The sequence below is a fragment of the Festucalex cinctus genome, chromosome 2 (genome assembly GCF_051991245.1).
Source record: "Festucalex cinctus isolate MCC-2025b chromosome 2, RoL_Fcin_1.0, whole genome shotgun sequence".
NCBI lineage: Eukaryota > Metazoa > Chordata > Actinopteri > Syngnathiformes > Syngnathidae > Festucalex > Festucalex cinctus.
The window spans coordinates 28,487,143-28,506,238 of NC_135412.1; the positions used below are offsets into that span (position 1 = coordinate 28,487,143).

At 40.1% G+C, this 19,096-nt stretch overlaps 2 protein-coding genes across 4 annotated transcripts in view; both read left to right on the forward strand.

The window, feature by feature from the left end:
• Window positions 1-1,703, forward strand: part of plxna3 (plexin A3) — a 60,613-nt gene extending 58,910 nt beyond the window's left edge. The window contains exon 38 of the mRNA XM_077514232.1: window positions 1-1,703. Coding sequence (XP_077370358.1) covers window positions 1-93 — 93 coding nt within the window. The 3' untranslated portion in view covers window positions 94-1,703.
• The window catches only part of bcap31 (B cell receptor associated protein 31), an 18,523-nt gene continuing 1,123 nt past the window's right edge, over window positions 1,697-19,096 (forward strand). Inside the window, exons 1-7 of one of the 3 annotated variants that reach the window (XM_077514238.1) lie at window positions 1,697-1,824; window positions 6,414-6,507; window positions 6,910-7,010; window positions 7,140-7,284; window positions 11,040-11,175; window positions 11,800-11,926; window positions 18,716-18,816. In XM_077514238.1, coding sequence (XP_077370364.1) covers window positions 1,815-1,824; window positions 6,414-6,507; window positions 6,910-7,010; window positions 7,140-7,284; window positions 11,040-11,175; window positions 11,800-11,926; window positions 18,716-18,816 — 714 coding nt within the window. In that variant the 5' untranslated portion in view covers window positions 1,697-1,814. Of the gene's footprint in view, window positions 1,825-5,783; window positions 5,950-6,413; window positions 6,508-6,909; window positions 7,011-7,139; window positions 7,285-11,039; window positions 11,176-11,799; window positions 11,927-18,715; window positions 18,817-19,096 lie in introns of those variants that run through there. The other 2 variants (XM_077514239.1, XM_077514240.1) reach the window with 2 other exon arrangements.

The following is a 19,096-nucleotide window of genomic DNA, read 5'->3' on the forward strand; positions in this document are numbered from 1 at the left end:
GTTCTGACGGCGCTGGACCGTGACGCCTACTGCCGCAAACACAAACTGCGCCACAAACTGGAACAAGCCATCAACTTGATGTCAGGAAGTTGAGGAGGCAAAAACCACTGCTAACTCGGGGAGGGGGGGTCTGATTTATTTTTCTGTTTTTTTTCTGAACTGCATCAATCAATCAATGAATTTACTATTTATTTGCCAAGTGACGGGCTGGGACCCGATTTGTGGAATTAGCCTTGAGAGCTAAACGGGGCTACGGAGGACCCCCGACTCCATGTAAATAACCACAACCGGGAAAATGAGCTACCAGGAAGTGAACGTCCAATAACCGACCACAGCTGTGTCCCCCTCATCCCTCATTGGTCAGCCACGCTGACCTCCGATTGGCTGGGAGAACTCTTTAGTGTTTACTGCCCCCACTTCCCCAAGATAACTCTGGACTGTACCACCTTGCAGAACATTCCAGCGCCGGCCTCGCCCTCTTTCCAGGACGCCATGATGCCAATACTGTGCCCGGCGAGCAGTGCCATGTAAAAACCAGAACCAAGACCGGAACACACTTGGACCAAAGCCAAGATCAGAGATCGAAGCTGAAATGGACTCAACTTCAAAGACCTTGTAAAGTCGAATCAAAGAGACAAAACAATGACGTTTACGCTTAGGCATCGAGGGGAAGCTCCTGATTGGCTCTTCACCAGGAAGGAAGGAAAGCCACTACTGGACCAACGCCACTGTGTGCGTGTGTGTGTATTGTATGTGTGTGCGTGCGTATGTGAGGGAGGAAGCAACAGACTGATAATGCCAGTTCAAGATGTTGGGTCAGGTCTAATTAATGAACTCATTAGACTGAAAACGTTAGCTCGTGCTTTTTGGTCAGGTCTAATTACTGAAACCAACAGACTGAAAATACTAGTTCATGCTATTGGATCAAGTTTAATTGCTGAACTCAACAGACTGAAAATGTTAAGTGCTGTTGGATCTGGTCACATTCCTGAAATCAAAGTGCTGTTGGGGTAGGTGTAATTACTGAAATCAACAGCCTGAAATTGCTCGTTCATTTGGCTGAGCCGGGTCTAATAACTGAAATCAGACTTGAAAATGTTTGTTAATGCTGTTTGGTCTGGTCCAATTACTGAAAATAACAGTCTGAAAATGCTCGTGGGGCGGCTGTGGGGTCAGGTCCAATTTACTGAAATCACACATGCACACAAGGGTATTTATTGATGAACTTTTATTTAAGTTATTGTTTACACGTTATTTATTGTGGGTGCCAACCAACCAGCCAGGTGTTGATGAACTTGTTGGTGGCGTTTCACAGGAACGTTGGATACAAACACGCGTACACGTGTCGCCATGCAAATGTTGTTTATAGCGCCCGCCGCTTTCGGTGAGAACGCGTCACATGACTCGTGTTTAACGGCGTCACGTCAAGAATCCAAACCACGGGAAGTGGGTCGACTGCCTGGACAAAACGCTTGATGACCAGGAAGATTCTCCATGATGTCATCAGAAAAAGAAAAAAAAAAGACGGAAAAGAAACATGTTTATTTGTGAAAACATGTTCAATAGCATTGCCTTGTTTGAGTTTTACTTTGAAATGTAACCATGAACACCATGTCCATGTAATAGCCTGTGTCTTTTTTCTACATCACCATTGCCTTTGTTGGAATTTGTGACATCATTACTAAAGAGTAAACTACACCTGACTCCGCCTCCAACTAACATTGACAGTGCTGCTACAAAAATGAATACAGAAAGTGTGAAACAAGCAAGTAGACAGTGACGCTACAAAGTTGGTTTTAAAACATTTGACACGCATGCAGTCTGGCAAGTAGCATTTTTTTTTATTATTATTATTTTGGCAAAATACCAGCAGTCCAGTAATTACAGTGTTGTAAAATTGATTTTAGAAGCTTTGTGACAAACTAACAACCGAGCAAATAGACAGTGTCACTCCGACATTGGCTTTAGAACATTGAACATAACCCCAGTCCAGCAAATAGACAGTGTCACTAAGATGTTGACGTCACCATCATCCTCTCAACAGAGCGAATCGGTTACCGTGGTAACCTGTATTTCAAGAAGCATGACATCACGTCAGCACAAAAATTGATGTTGCCGAGGCAGGAAGTTACACGGTACTTTAACGACAACGCTCATTCCGGCTCAGTGGGCTCACATTTATTTTTGGAAGGAAAAAACCCCCAACTCCCATCCTGTTGAAGGGTTAATCCGCCTGGCAACAGCCAACCGGTCCGTCTTGTGCATCATTTATGATTGGGTGGTAGCCAGTCACATGACCACAACTGCCATGTTTAATAAATGATAGGCAGTGAAATGGAGAAATAGAAGGCCAACAGTGCTAATAGCGTTAGCTTGTTAGCAAGTCTCCTGTCAGTGTGTCCTTCTGATGTTTCTTAATCATTTTACTCAAGCACCGTAACGCCCCCTCCCCCAAAAGGAAGCCACATTAGCCTGAGAATGAACTGCCAGGATTGGGGTGCTGCATGTTGCTGATAACAGCACTCTTGGGGGTGGGGGTGTCGGATTATGGAGGGGTGGGGAGGGGGTTGGAAAGAAGCCAAGCTAAATAAAAGTGGAGCAGCAACATGGCTACTGCTTCATGTTGAACAAAATGTGTCCTAAAAAAAAAAAAAAAACATAAAAGACCCCCGCCCATCCCCCAACACACGCGCGCACGCGCACACACACGCGCGCACACGCACACCCACAGCACCCTGGTGGCCAAACTTTTCGTGCATTAGATTTTTAAACGAGTAGATGGGCCAACCAATTTGTAGATGATAAAACTACAATGGAAAGATAAAAGGTGCATGTAAAACATGACAAATTGTTAATTATAGTAAGTATGTAATAATTCGCAATGTTAATTGTATTAATAATGTATTTAATTACTAACCAAATATTTCAAATGTATAGAAATCATGAAAATATTACTGCTAGATGTAAATGTAAAACTGTTCGTATTATTGTTTATTTACGATTAATAAATGAAGCAATTATTTAACAATCTCATTTAAAAATGGCAAATGTTCATTTTCCAGATTGTATATTTTATTATTTTATTATTTCTAATAAATAATTAGCTAATCATTTAAAATGATTAAAAATGTCAAAATAAAATATACATATGTACAGTTACCTTCTTTTTTTTTAACCACTACAGTATTATATTATTGACAATAAATACATCAATTTAACATGTAAATGTATATATATATATATATATATATATATATATATATATATATATATTAGGGGTGTGAATTGCCTAGTACCTGACGATTCGATTCGTATCACGATTCACAGGTCACGATTCGATTCGATACCGATTAATCCCGATACGAATGGTCACGATTCGATACTGATTAATCCCGATACGAATTTATAAGTCGATTGTTGCGATTTTTTTTCATTCATATTTAGAAAATACTAATCAGTAAGCTTGTAGAGTGTAAGATTTATATGAAAATGTATTATGTATTTATCTGAAATTTCAGTCTTATAGAGGTTGTAATCTGTTTCATGTTTGAACAGCATTAAAATAAAAATATTAAGGCTTAATGTGCCGTTCATATAACATTCTTCCATGCTCAAGGTGTGAATCCTAAAAAAAAAAAAATCGATTCTGCCGATTATTGAATCGATTCGAGAATCGCGCGATGTAGTATCGCGATATATCGCCGAATCGATTTTTTTTAACACCCCTAATATATATATATATATATATATATATATATATATATATATATATATATATATATATATATATATATATATATATGTATATATATATATATATATATATATATATATATATATATATATATATATATATATATATGTATATATATATATATATATATATATGTATATATATTTTTTTTAAGTACATTTGTTTATTACATCCATGTTCCACCGCTAATCTGGGGTCAGGTTGCGGGGGCAGCAGCTTTAGCAAGGAAGCCCGAACTTCCCTCTCCCCAGCCACTTCAACCAGCTCCTCCGGCGGGATCCCAAGGCGTTCCCAGGCCAGCTGAGAGACAGAGTCTCTCCAGTGCGTCCTGGGTCGTACCCGGGCCCTCCCGCCAGTGGGACATGCCCGGAACACCTTTCCAGAGAGGCGTCCAGGAGGCATCCGAACCAGATGCCCGAGCCACTTCGACTAGACTCTGAGTCCCTCCCAGATGACCGAGCTTCTCACGCTAACTCGAAGGGAGAGCCCGGACACCCTGCGGAGGAAACTCATTTTGGCCGCTTGTATCCGGGATCTTATTTTTTCGGTCACGACCCACAGCTCGTGACCATAGGTGAGGGTTGGAACGTAGATCGAACGGTAAATCGAGAGCTTTGCCTTTTGGCTCAGCTCTTTCTTCAGCACAATGGACCAATATACAATCCGCAACACAGCGGACGCTGCACCGATCCGCCTGTCGACCTCTCGCTCCATACTTTCCTCATTCATGAACAAGACCCCAAAATACTTGAACTCCTCCACTTGGGGCAGGATCTCATCCCCGACCTGACGAAGTCATGGTGCATGGTCATGAGGACCATGGTCTTGGATTTGGAGGTGCTGATCATCTCAATCGCTTTACACTCGGCGACAAACCGCTTCAGTGAGAGTTGGAGATTGCGACTAGAAGAAGTCAAACAGCACCACAACATCCGCAAAAAGCCGAGATGTGATGCTGAGGCTACCAAACTGGACTCCCTCAAAACCTCGGCTGCGCCAAGAAATTCTGTCCATAAAAGTTATGAACAGAATCGGTGACAAAGGCCAGCCTTGGCAGAGTCCAACTCTCACTGGGAACGAATCCGCCTTACTGCCGGCAATGCGGACCAAACTCAGACACTCAGGTCGTAAAGGTACGGAATAGCATTGCATTATCAAATTAGTATATTTCAGTAATTTATTGTATTATAATAAATAAATAACCAATTGTTGAAAAGAAAAGACAATTTTTAAAAAGTATGTACAAATATTCATTTTAAAATGTTAGTTTCATTCATTTTATAATTATTATTGCATTATTTAATATAAATAAATAACATATTTTTTAAAAAGTAACTTAAAATGTTGAAAAATATATTTGTGCAATTGTATTTTTTTTCTCATTTCGTTTTACTGTACTATTGTTATTTTATTAACAAAGTAACACATGATCTGAAAAATACTTTTAAAAAAATGTGTATTTTTTTGGAATTCTATTAAATTTACAATGAATAGGAATGTAATGTAAAAATAAAATGTCTAATGTTATATCCATCCATCCATCCATCCATCCATCCATCCATCCATCCATCCATCCATCCATCCATCCATGCATCCATCCATCCATCCATCCATCCATTTTCTTAACCGCTTACTCCTCACAAGGGAAACCGTCAATTTGGTCGTGGTAGCTAACTGAATCTTCCCACAAATATTGGCGCTCAAATGGAGGAGCTCGTCAAATAGAAATAAATAAATAAATAAATAAATAAATAAAAATAAAAAATAAAAATAAAAAAAAGATGTGGACTGTGGCTCCCTCTGATGGACATCACATGAATTGCAGTCCCGTGACGCTCATTAATTTGGCGCGATCCAAACGTCGACGTGATCAATGTGACGTAATAACGTAAAACACGATGGCTACGTGATCAATATCACGTTCCACATAGATCACTGCTAAATCAAAATAGCATGATATGCAATTCTCCAGTTAACACAAAATGATGCGTTGTCGTGTGTCACCCCGCCCTTTTTAGAGTAGCTAGCCAATCACATGGCGTCCTCCAGATGAGCTGGCATTTCCCCCGGAAGTAGGAAGAGGTGGCAGCGTTACAAGCTAAAACTCTCAAAGCTGTAAAAGACACACGCTTGAAAACATTTATCAATTTGCTTATTACGCTTATTATCAGTGCGTGTGAGTGTTCCATTTGCAGGTGAGTTTTAGAGATTCTTTTTCTTCGATTTTTTTTCCCCTTTACCAACCACCGTATTCCTCTTGGATGAGTTTTGTGTTTTTAGCTTGCACGCACTTCCAGTAAATAGACAGCGACTGTTGAGTGCTTACTTAGCGTGTACGTATTTTAGAACCTGTTCTTAGTCGTGGACAACTTAGGTAACTTTTATTACTACTGCTTGTGTGAACGATGGGAGAATGAGTGGGTTTTCCTTTGTAATTTGTTTAACTAGCAGTGCTCGGTACAGTTGGATTTGTTGACGTTAGGACTCAAAGAACACAGATAGGGTTTTTTTTGTCAGGTTTACAGTACACTGGGTTTCAATTTATTTCAGATCCGATTTTCCTTGTGATTAGATCATGTTTAGACTGAATTCAGACTAGTTTTAGGCAAGCACATTGTTGACTATTCACAGTAAATGGCAATCAATGTGTGTGTTGCAGTGATGAGCCTCCAGTGGACCGCTGTGGCCACCTTCTTGTACGTGGAGGTCTTCTTGGTGCTCCTCCTCTGCATTCCCTTCATTTCTGCTAAGAGGTGCGTGCTTCAACACACATGAATATGCAAATTAGCAAGTCTGAATGGAATGCTGTACATTCTTGTTTTAACTTGACAAATTTTGAAGAAGCAACCATGTGAACTGCTGTCTTTCAGGTGCTTGTTTGGCAACTAGATTGAGCGAGAGATTACAATGCACTCCATTCATGATACTACTGAGTTATGATAAGAATCCCTGATGACAATAAAATTAACTACAATTACGATAGCAATTCCACCAATTGTGTTTTGATTAACTGTGATTATTATATGTTGGCAGTTCTGCAATGCGATTCACTTCAATTCTGATATAATTCGCTACGATTATGATGTGAGTCACTGCGATTACCATGCAAGTTACTACAATATAGTGTTTTTGTGTGTGCGCGCGTGTGCGTCCAGGTGGAACAGTATCTTCAGGTCTCGGCTGGTCCAAACCATCGCCTTATATGGCAACACTTCGTTCATGGTGGCCATGGCCATCCTTGTCTTCCTGCTCATTGGTGAGTGACTGTATATGTGTGTGTGCGTGTGTCTGCGTGTATACGTGACAAGTAGTAAGGTGAGGTAGTTGGTTGTGTCTGATGAAGTCACGTTTTTGTGTGCGTGTTTTGGTTTGTTGTGTTGTGCAGACGCTTTCCGCGAGGTGAGTAAGTACAGCGTGACTGAGAAGGTGGACCTGACCAACAATCCCACCGCCATTGAACACATTCACATGAAACTGTTCAGAGCGCAGAGGAATCTTTACATCGCTGGATTTGCACTCCTGCTTTGCCTGTGAGAACACAAACGCACACACAGTCACACACAATCTTGTTTTTCCCGAGTCGTCACATTGCCAGTGTGTAAACACAGTCCCAAAGATAATTTAAAGTCATTTTAAACAAAGTCCAAAACTCATTTGAAACTGAGACTAAACCTGATATACCCACAGATAAACCTCATCTAAATTCTGTGTAAACTCTGTCTAAACCGTATCCAAACAGTCCAAACCAAATATTAACTTGGTCTAAATCAGATCTAAGTACATTCTAAACCTGATCTAAACTCATTTGAAACTGAGTCTAAACCTGATCTACGCACAGATATAACTGATTTAAATTCTGTCTAAACTGTATCTAAACAGTCCAAACCAAATCTTAACTTGGTCTAAACCAGATCTAAGTACATTCTAAACCTGATCTACACACAGATAAAACTGATCTAAAGTCTGTCTAAACCGTGTCTAAATAGTCCAAACCAAATCTTAACCTGGCCTAAACCAGAGCTAAGTAAATTCTAAACCTGATCTACACACCTAAAACTGATCTACTCTCTGTCTAAACACTATTTTGAAAGGCAGGCTACACTGGATTTAAACTAATTCTGAACTGTTTTTGAATTTAATCTAAACCTGTTCGAAATGCAGTCTAAATCAGGTCTATACTCATGAGACTGATGAAAAATGATCTAAACTCAATCCAAAGCTGATCAAAATTCATTTAAAAGACAGTCTAAACTGGATCTACGCTCAGTCTAAACCTGGTCTAAACTCACCAATTTGTTTCCAAACTGGATCTAAACGAAATCAAAAACTGATCTAAACACACTCCAAACCTGTCCTGAACTCATATGAAATCACTTCTTTCTTTGCAAAACTCATATACCGTATTTGATGGACACGTTTTGCTGACACACACGGTGTGGCTCAATGGACGTCTCGTAACCCAAAGTTTGTGGGTTCGATCCAATGCCTGATGCATTATTATTATTATTATTATTATTATTATTATTATTATTATTATTATTATTATGATTATTATTGTTGTTGTTATTATTGTTATTATTGTTATTGTTATTATTATTATTATTATTATTATTATTATTATTATTTGTGACCATGTCGAAGTATCCTTGAGCAAGATACTGAACCCCCGGTTGCTCCTGATGCTGGGTCATCAGTAGGTGAATGAGTAGTTGGAAAATAGGGGGAAAATAAAGCGCTATATAAATGAAGAACCAATTTCCATTCACACACACAACAAGTGTGTCATCTCCAATTGACATAACAGGAGGCTTAAAGCCCAATTCACACTGGCTGCGGAACGGACGCGGTGCGTTCTCCGTACGGCGGCCATACAGAGGCAGCAAGGATCGAACGCATTCAAGTCTACGTGTCAATTCACACCAGCTTCGGTGCAGTGCGTCTGCGGTGTGGAACGACTGCAGCGATACGGAAGGTGTCCACAAGCATTCTATTTCTTCCGGACGTCGCATGCGGAATTTCGTGAAGCAATTAGACGAGTCAGACAGGAAATCGGGAGTCTCGCATCAAGGTAAATCCGTTATATTTCAAAATCAAACCGTTTGCGAACTCGTTTTTTGGGGGAGGGAAGCTAGCCAGCTACATAGCGTGACACAAGTCGGACATTTATAACAAAAAATGAGCTCAGAATAAATTAAAACATGACAAAATGACACTATTTAAACACAAAACGTACTTACCATGGTAGAACAGCCATGGTAGTCCCAGAAATAACGTCCAAAAAGCATATCGATGTGACAACACACAAGCGTGGCTATTGTTTACAAATAGGACTCTATATACATGGTTGTTATATGCCATGGAAGAGGCATGACTTCTGTGATTTTGCACATGAGCTTTGATTCTGGTCCGAGTTGTGAACGGGCAACCGAGGGGCACAAAGTCGGAAGCACAAATATTGGGATGCAATCCACATGTCGCAAACCAAACCGGAACCAAAGCTCATGTGCAAAAACAGTCCCGCCACTTCCATGGCATATACCCCATTGGGTGAACTCAACTCTCCAGCGTGAACCCCACGTGATCTCGTGGTCTGTCGGGAGCAGATTTCCGGACACGCAACGCACACGGTGTGAATTGCAGTCCTTGCGGAAGCCTTACGGAAGACGTACTGAAAACGCAAAACGTCGTTTCCGCAGTCAGTGTGAATTGAGCTTAAGAAGAATCGGTGCCTCAAACAGCACCAACATGTGTTGGTGTACTAAGAGGAGTTTCCAGCAGGGGGGAGTGTGTGCGCACACACTCACTCACATGCAGCACTGTAATAGACAGTCACTGGTGGATTTCCATGTTGGGAGTCAGGACATAAGTTAGCGGAAAGTCTCGGCAGCTGATCGGATATTTCCGGACTGTCTGACCCTGCGGCCATATGTGGACTCCCTGAGTCACTTCCTCCCGACTCTCTTAGTCTCCTCGATGAACGTAAACCAGATCACACTGCCCTGGTTTGGTTGTCCTTTTGCGTACTGTTTGTTACTTTACGTGACTGACATTAGTTCGGTCATGTTACTTCTACATCATCAGCACCACGTGTCAACACCACGAGCTCAGTGTGTGTGTTACTAAATATAAGTTGAGGCGCATAACTTTTTGTGTACTGCAATGCAATGTGTGCAAGCACATACGCCGACTTTAAACTTGCCTCATTTCAAATGCAGTGGAAGGTTGATCTCAACTCATTTGAAATTCAATCTAAACCTGATCTAAAAACATTTGTAACTCGTTCTAAACCAGATCATAGCTTATTTGAAACCCAGTCTCAACCTGATCCAAACTCATTTATAACTCAGTTTAAACCTGATCTAAATTCATTTGGAACAGTTTGGACATGATCAAAACTCATTTGTAATTCAGTCCAAACCTGATCTAAACACATTTGTAACTTGTTCTAAACCAGATATCAACTAATTTATAACTCCATTTAAACCTGATCTAAATTCATTTGGAATAGTTTGGACATGATCAAAACTCATTTGTAATTCAGTCTAAACCTGATCTAAACACACTTGTAACTTGTTCTAAACCAGATATCAACTAATTTGAAACCCAGTCTAAACCTGATCTCATCTCATTTGTAACTCGGTCTAAACCAGATCTAAACTCATTTGTAACTCAGTCTAAACCAGATCTAAACTCATTTGTAACTCAGTCTAAACCAGATCTAAACTCATTTGTAACTCAGTCTAAACCAGATCTAAGCTCATTTGTAACTCGGTCTAAACCAGATCTAAACTCATTTGTAACTCGGTCTAAACCAGATCTAAACTCATTTGTAACTCGGTCTAAACCAGATATAAGCTAATTTGAAACTCGGTCTAAACCTGATGTAAACTAATTTTGTAACATGGTTTAAACCTGATCAAAGCTCATTTGTAACTAGTTGTAAAGTAGATCTTTCTAAAACTCATTTGTATCACAGTCCAAGTCTCATTGCAAGTATAGTCAAGAATGGTCTAAACTCAGTCTTAACCTGATCTAAGTTGAGTTCTCACCTTAATCTAAACTCAGTGTAAACCTGATGGAAGTTCAGTGTATACGTCGTTCTTCACATTGTTGGAGGTACTGATTCCCCCAAGTTTCGTACCTTCACATTTGCAAAAATACAATGTCATAAAAAAAAAAAAAAAAAAAAGGTACTAATTTGATCAGCTTCACCTTTTTGTTTCTCATTGGTGGAAAATTTTCAGTTTGAGAAGGGGAACAAGATGGAGCGTTTGTGTGTGTGCAGGTTGCTCCGTCGTCTGGCCACTCTTCTTTCCCAGCAGGCCTCCCTGATGGCGTCCAACGAGGCCTTCAAGAAGCAGGCGGAGGGTGCGAGCAACGCCGCCAAAAGCTTCATAGATGAAAACGAAATGCTGCAAGAAGTGAGTGCGTGGGGTTTCACCTTGTACTTTGCGACTTTGCGCTCAATAGGAAGACACTGGGTGAAAGGTGATGGGGGGGGGGATCGCTGCTCTTGGATCACATTTAAAAAAAAAAAAAATAGGAAGGAGGACTTTGATAGTTTGCAGTTGGGTTGGGCTAAAAATAAAATAACAGAAGTCACATTTCTGATAAATTGTTAGTTATTCACACCCAGTTACCTGTTAACCCATCAACAAACAAACAAACAGAGTAGAGTGGGAATAAAAGATAAATTAAAAAAAAGAAAGTGTGTGGCCGTCTAGCTGCATTGTGGGCGGGGCAGAGTCACGTTGGCGTCAGTGCGGGAAAGCGAGATGATGACGAAGACGACGCCTTGGCAGCTGTTTGACTCCATCGCTGCTCAGCTGCTCTCGCCACTCACCGTGTTGCCTTCACTGACCCTTCTCAGTCAGGACACTTGATGATGATGATGATGATGATGATGATGACCTCACAAAGTACTCATCATGTGGCAATAATGTTGGTGGCCGTTTGGTTTGAGCACCTGTTGCTCTCCAGGGGGTGGCGTCATCTTTCTCACCCTCTTTCAAACGTGACCAAGACTCTTCTTCTTCTTCTGACAGAAACTGCGAGAAGCCGGCGTGGAGGTGCCGGAGGCGGGGAAGAAAGGGGGCGGAGTCCACGAAGAGAACAAGACTCTGAAGGAGGAAGTGAAGACGTTGAAGGAGGAACTGGATGCCACCAAGAAAGGTGAGGAGACCAGGAGCAATGCTCTCAGATTTGTTGCACTAAAGAAGTCAGTTTTTTTTTCTTTCACAATTTTAAAAATTCCCAATATATCGCCATACCCCAAGGATCCAGAATTACTGACCTATGTTTGTAGGATAATGGTAAACTTGGCTCATTTTAGGGGCCAATCTGTCATTATGCTAGCCTTTTATCTCGACTCACTGATTGGCCAATGGTATGCAAGGCGTTTGTTATATTGACCGCCAATCCGGTATTTTAGTCTGACGTCATTTTGTAGTTCAATGGTTTCTTCCGGGTCCAAGCGGTACCAGCTCCCATTCACTTGCCATTGTAACCAGCGACAATGGAACCAGTGGATCTTTTTACAATTACGTCCTTTTTCGAAAAACAAACAAACAAACAAATAAAAAGAAAAACAATTGCGAGTTTAAAAGGGTCTTAATGCTTTTAACTCAGGCAGTGTTGTAAGGGTAAATCTTCTCCCAAGGGGTATTATTAAGGGTAAAGTGCAAGCATCCATGAAAAAGAAAATATATGATGTCGAGGTGAGTTGACAGGGACAGCTAGGTGTTGTTAGGAATCCTGGCTCTTAACGTTGTATATCACATTCAATGGCTTTTCATTAACCTTGGGTGAAGACTGTCATCGATTTATTTTGTTGACAAATTGTTTTATCTGACGTTTGATGCGATACAATACAGATATAACAGACTAACTTTAACTTTAACTTCCAAGGCTAACTTTCAGTCATATCTGCACTGAAAAAAACAACTTGTAAGATTTACTTAAAAAAAAAAAAAAATCTTGCAAGTATTTGCACTCACTCCAATTAAGTAAATTCTACTACTCAATATCAAGCATATCACACTCAACAGAATTAACATTTACATGCAACTAAAGATTGATTACATGTGGGAAATATTAAGTAACTAATACCAAACGTAATTATTATAGTTTCTTACTCTAATGTGTAGTTATTGTAATTAGGTCATAGTCAGTGCTTATTAAGTAAATGTTAAAAACATGAATTGATTACCAATATGAAATAAGTAAGTAATTGTATTAACATTTTCTATTTGACTTCACTTAATTATACTGAACTCTTGACCCAGTACATTTTAGTACTTGGACTAAATCTGTTGAAATAAATACAAACAACCATATAGTCACAATCACACCTATAGGGACAATTTAGTCACTCCAATTAACCTACAATGCATGTTTTTCGGAATGTGGGAGGAAACTGACGAAGCACGGGGAGAACATGTAAACTCCACCCAGGAAGGCCGAAAACTGGACTTGAACCGGCATCCTGCTAACCAGTTATCCACCATGCTGCTAGAAAACCAATCAGAGATGATGTTAAAGAAAGCCCTTTTGTTTCGTTCTGAAAACACAGTCGTTCTGCAAAGGAGATTCAAATTACAAAATAAAATACAAACAACTTAACCCAAATTTAGGATTCATTTATAATAAATTAACCAAATTGCAGGGGGGAAAAAAAATGAAAACTTGAAGTTTCAGTCTTTGTTGAAAATAAATTGAAATGACAAATTATACAGGTTTAATGTTTACTTAAGTGTTAAGCAAGACACTATATAAGTTGGGGACTGAATAATACACCACTAAAAGCTAGCTCTGGTCCATAGCCTAATGCACTTTACTGATGTTGCATTTATGATTAAATGCAGATGGATGGATGGATGTACACTAACCACTAATATATATTAGTGTGCTTTTATTAATTTAATCATTATTGAATTATTTTTCCTGCTGAATGCCTTTACCATGATCTTCATGGTTGTTGCCACCATATTTCCTGGCCTTTCATATCTTGTCCAGGTATATAAAATTATTATGGTGCGTACTCCAGCATGTTCTGCTTAACGACTCCCCCCCCCCCCCCCCCCCCGGGCAATTTGCAAATGTGATGTTTAAAAGGTTAGTGTTAGTGTGAGGGATATAGTTGTTCTCAATACAGGTGCATGTAGAAAGTCAGCAGGTGAAGTACAGAACATGCCAGTGCCCAATTGGCAAAGACAAGTGCCATCATATAGCAGCTGTATTGATTTGAGAAAAATGTGTTCCGGCCGGATGTGGAATGTGCGTGGAAAAAGGCCAAGCCACCTAAATGTGACGAGATTATCGCCAAGAGAGTGTCTATGATGATACCGTCCACATCACTAGGTAAGTAATTAATGTTAAATTTCATTATTTGTACTGTACACAAAATTCTTTATTGAACAGGATCTTTTATTAAACAGGATTCTTTCTTTAAATAGTTGAAGCATTACAAGATAAACATTGATGTTAAGCTTAAAGGTGTACCATTGAGTCGTGACAACAGAGCGGTTTTGCGATAGTATTCTGACTTGAAATGGTCTCAATTACTTTATTAATTATTGTGCTATGCATTACACTATTATTTCAGCTGGAATCAAAAGTCCTGTAACCCAGGAGGACAAGGACTGGGTCCTTCAATCATTGTCACAGCTTGGCCGTTTGAATGGAATGGGGTGGCTCTTGATTCCAGAAACACATCAGGTAGTTTTTGGTAACTTCGATTAGGTCCCATTATGTACAATAATTATTGATAAAGGCTTAATTGATCATAATTTGAACCTTAGCTTCATTTTGAATCTTTACTGGTATAATTTAAATCAAACATTAAATAGTATAGGCCCATGACCATTTTGGCTTTGACATAATGTAAACCACACCGATGTACAGTATGTAATTACGCTCTTGCCATTCGCTGCAGTCAGCGTTGTCTGCTTCAATTTCATCAAGTGTTATTTACTGAATAATACATCTGAAACTTTAAATATAGACACTCCCTATCAAGACATGGGATGGCCTGGTAACCAGTCCAGGTTTTGCTGAAGCTGAGGACAAGGCTCTTTATATTTTGTCATCGTTTTCCGTGACTGGGGAGGAGAAGCAGCAGATTGAGAGCGCCACAGTGTGGCAATCAAAGAACTATTTATGGTAACAATACAATACTAATTCCCCAAAATGTTAACCTTTCTATTTCAACATGACCAGCTCAACTAGATAGAACTAAAGCGTGCCTGTTGTCTAGGTGAACAGTATTATATTTTGGGTGTATTTGTAACAGGATGGCGTATCGCAAGAAGCGGCTCACAGCCAGCAACTTTGGTTTGGTCTTAGCAGCAGTCAAGAGAAGGTCCTACCCTCCTTCCTTATTCAAGACCCTGCTTGGCCAGTACAACCTCTGTAAAGGCTCAAAGGTAAGTAAAGGGTATGATGTAAAATGATGGTGTCATTATCTGTAAGAATTAACTTGTTAAAGCTAAGTGAGTGCTATGTTTCCCCCCCACCCCCCCCACCCTTCTCAAGGCATGTGATTGGGGAATCACCCATGAGTCAGTGGCAAAGCAGAAATACACAGAGCAAACCGGTGCTGTTATCCAGGAGAGGGGATTGTTTGTGTCAGAGAGTGGCCTGCTCGGTGCATCTCCGGATGGGACAGTGTCTGATGACTGCATTATTGAGGTAAAGTTATTTTCTATATGGTATGTACGGTAATCAAAAATACTATACTATTACTCGCAATAGTGATGTTTTGCATATCACCCACCTCTAGGTGAAATGTCCCTGGTCAGCCAAAAACAAAATGATCCGGCAAGCAGCAGAGAGTAAGGACTTCTTTCTGCGTTTCGATCCAGTGACTGGTTCCCTGACACTGAAAGAAACCCATAACTACTGGCATCAAATACAGGGTAACCTCCACCTCACAGGAGCCACCACCTGTCACCTGGCTGTATGGACCCCTCTGGACCTTGTGGTCCTGCGAGTGGTGAAGGACCCAGCATGGGCTGTAAATATTGAAATTCTAGAAACATTTTATAAAGATGTTTTCCTTCCTAAGATTCTGACAGATGTTTAACTCATGCACTACACGTGCAAAGGCTCAACAAATGTAACTTAGATATAGCATGCAGACTTATGTATATAGAATTATGCAATAATACAATATAATGTGACACTGCTAAAAACACTGTATGCTTTTATAAAATGGATCCTGGCACTAGAGATGAGTTTATTTTGGTTTACTTCTTCCTGTGTGTACTGTCCATTGACAAGAAAAGACGGGATGTTGAGCAAAACCCCCTTCTGGTAAAACGTCTCTAATTGTGAACGCCTTGTCTGCCATTACCATATCACCTGCTTGTAGATATTTCAGAACTCCACAATTGGCTGTTATTGCCTTGTTTGAGGCACTCCCACTGTACAAGTCACTGACTAAGGTAATCCCTCCATTTGGAGCCACGCCAATTCGAGTTTTCATTGTAGTTCGTCCTTTGTACTGGCTGTACAATTGGCACTTTTTGTCAAGATTCCCATTCTTGGTGACAGCAACCTCTGTGCAGTCCAGCACAATCGTACAGTTGGGAAAGTGCCGGAAACACTCTGGCAGAGACGACCGATTCTTGGGTGTGGAGGGGATGTTGTTCTTGAGCATCCCGACATACAAAATGTCCTAAAATGTTTTTCTTTGTTTCTCCAATTTTTTCAATTCTTCATTTTCTTGACATGTCATTTTCTATTTGGAGCACCACGACACTGTTAGTAGGCTCTCTGGAAGTACTAGGTATCTCGTTGTCAGGATTATGTACTTGTACGTCATCCGTTTCTTCCTCTTGAACACTGGTAGGGAGTGGAATCATTGCTTTTTTAATTTTGGGTGCATGGCTGAGGTGGTGTTAGGTTTACACACCTAAACATATAAGAATGACAATACAAGGATGAGACGACAAAACGTTTTTACTCGCAGCAAGGAGAGCAGAGTTGCCAGGTACAAGCTGTCAAAAATGCTCTGGCAATTCTCTTGCGTCCTCTCTTTTTTTATTGGGGATTATTTCCTATCCAGTTACAAAAAATGACGTTGCACTACTCAGGGGTGGGGAAAGCGCAATAGTGCACCGTTGTATTATCTTAAAATAACATATCTGTCTGCTTGGATGTCAGTGTGTTACAAATATGTGTGATGTGATTATCCATTAGCAATGAAAGTTCTCGTTTCCGCTTCTGCCCCAGATGGTGCCACTCATTTTAAACTCAGCCACACTGTCTGGTACAGTTCATCAGAAAAAAAGCAGTTCACTTAAAGTTCATATGAGTGTAAAGAATTTTAGCAAATATATAATAACTTCGATCCACTTTAAACGTAACAGGTAGCTTGGATCCTGGTTCCATGCAAATCGTGACGGCCCATCAGCGTTTCCATCTGGGAAATGCCACCTGCATACTCATGAGTTGGCATTTGATGTGAAGTTGGCACGCCTGTTAATACAAGGGAGATGAGATCATGTTGTATCATCTTGTTTTTGATGGTCATTTATGCCTCCTATATACTATGAGTTTTGACAAAACTTTGGAAAAATTCAAGACTGCATTTTAGTCTGTTTTTTGATTATTATATATTATTGGATTTTTAACATCAACAACATGAATCAACTAAACTAAGTGCAATTTTTAGAGAAATTGCGTGGGAATGCTAAAAGCTGAATGTGAAGATTTGAATGCATGTGGAATACTTATGAAGTTAATTGAGAGATAAATTATGAAATTATAACCTCCTGGTTGGATAATGCGCTTTAACAACTGTGCCACCGAGCAGTATCAGGCACCTGGTAATAAGTTATATGTATGGAAGTGGGCGTGGAAAGTGATACTTAGAAAAAGTTCAATTACTGTCCCATTGAAAATGAATGGGGGGGAAAGTTGATATTAAATGTGAAATTGTGCAAATACTGTAAGTCATGTGGAATCAGACGATATATATACCCTGGGAGGCATGAATTTTTTTTAAGCTAGTTTAAATTTGAACAATGTTAATTGGAAGTATTAAGTGGGAGTTGTTACGTGGCAAAAAAAGTGTGGAGAATAAAAATCACAATAACAAAACAAAATAGGTATAGCAACACAACGAAAAGAGGATGCAAGGATCTCCATTGTGTAATGGAGTCTTTATGATTCTATCAAAATCTTGTAATGTATAGAATGTTTAAGCAAACCATGGACTAGCAATGTATACAGATTGTCTGGACCATGATTATGTAATTAGTTCATCAAACTTACAAACCCCTCCCAGTAACTCACCATCTCTTTACACAGGGTTGTAGTGCTACAGTACATAGGCAACATGTGCCCTGATTTGAACTGTATTCAGCATAAAAGCATCTAAAAATGCACAATACATCGATCCTTGAGGTGGATTGTAGTTTTGTAGCAGATTGACCAAACTAAAGAAATGAAATAGCCGCCTATGTTGCCTTAGTAACGTTACGACGGTGGAGCTGCGCTAACATCGGCGATAAACTTCGTGTTCTCTATATTTCTTCAAATTACAACTTACCTTATCAACTGCAGCCATTTCCCCTTGTCGTTGTTGTTGGGGGGAAAGTGGTAGAATGACAGTTTCGTCGTCGTTTTGGTCTCAGTTCGGTTTAAACAGCGAGGTACACAACACTGAGGCATGTTGACATTTGCGCACTTGGACACGGAAGTATGTCTGGGTGGGTGCTGACCTCACGACTAAAATACTCCATAATCAGCTTAATTGAATCATGGCAGCCATACTCATGATCACAATTCCAATTTGATTGTGCAGTTCAACCTCATTCCCAGGTTCCACGCGATGGATGTTTCTCAAGTTTGGATGGGCAATTATGCGCATAAAAAAGCACTTCTGCACATATGAGAAAAAATCGCCATACACATGTCCCCTTTAATGAAGTTATGTGTTTGTGTGTATGTTTGCAGCCCTGCGCAAGAGTGACGGTGACGTTTCCGCCATGAAGAAACAAGCGTCGAACTTGACGAAGGAGTATGACCGACTGCTGGACGAGCACAGCAAACTACTTGTATGCACGCACGCATGCGTTCTTTCTTTGTGCCCCCCTTTCCCATTCCTCCATTTTGCGTGTTGGCCATTTTGTAGTCGTGTAGTGTAGTTGCAGCTGGCAAAGATTCGTATCCCATCATGCAGTGTGTCATTGCAGAGGAAAAATGGTTTTTAAAAAAAGTGGGACAGTAATTATTATCTGTAGAGATCCCCATGTTGCACGTCTTCTGTTTCCTGTTTTCTCTCTCGTTCTCCTCTTCTTGCCATTATTCTTGCTTTCTTTTCACTATTTTGCTCCT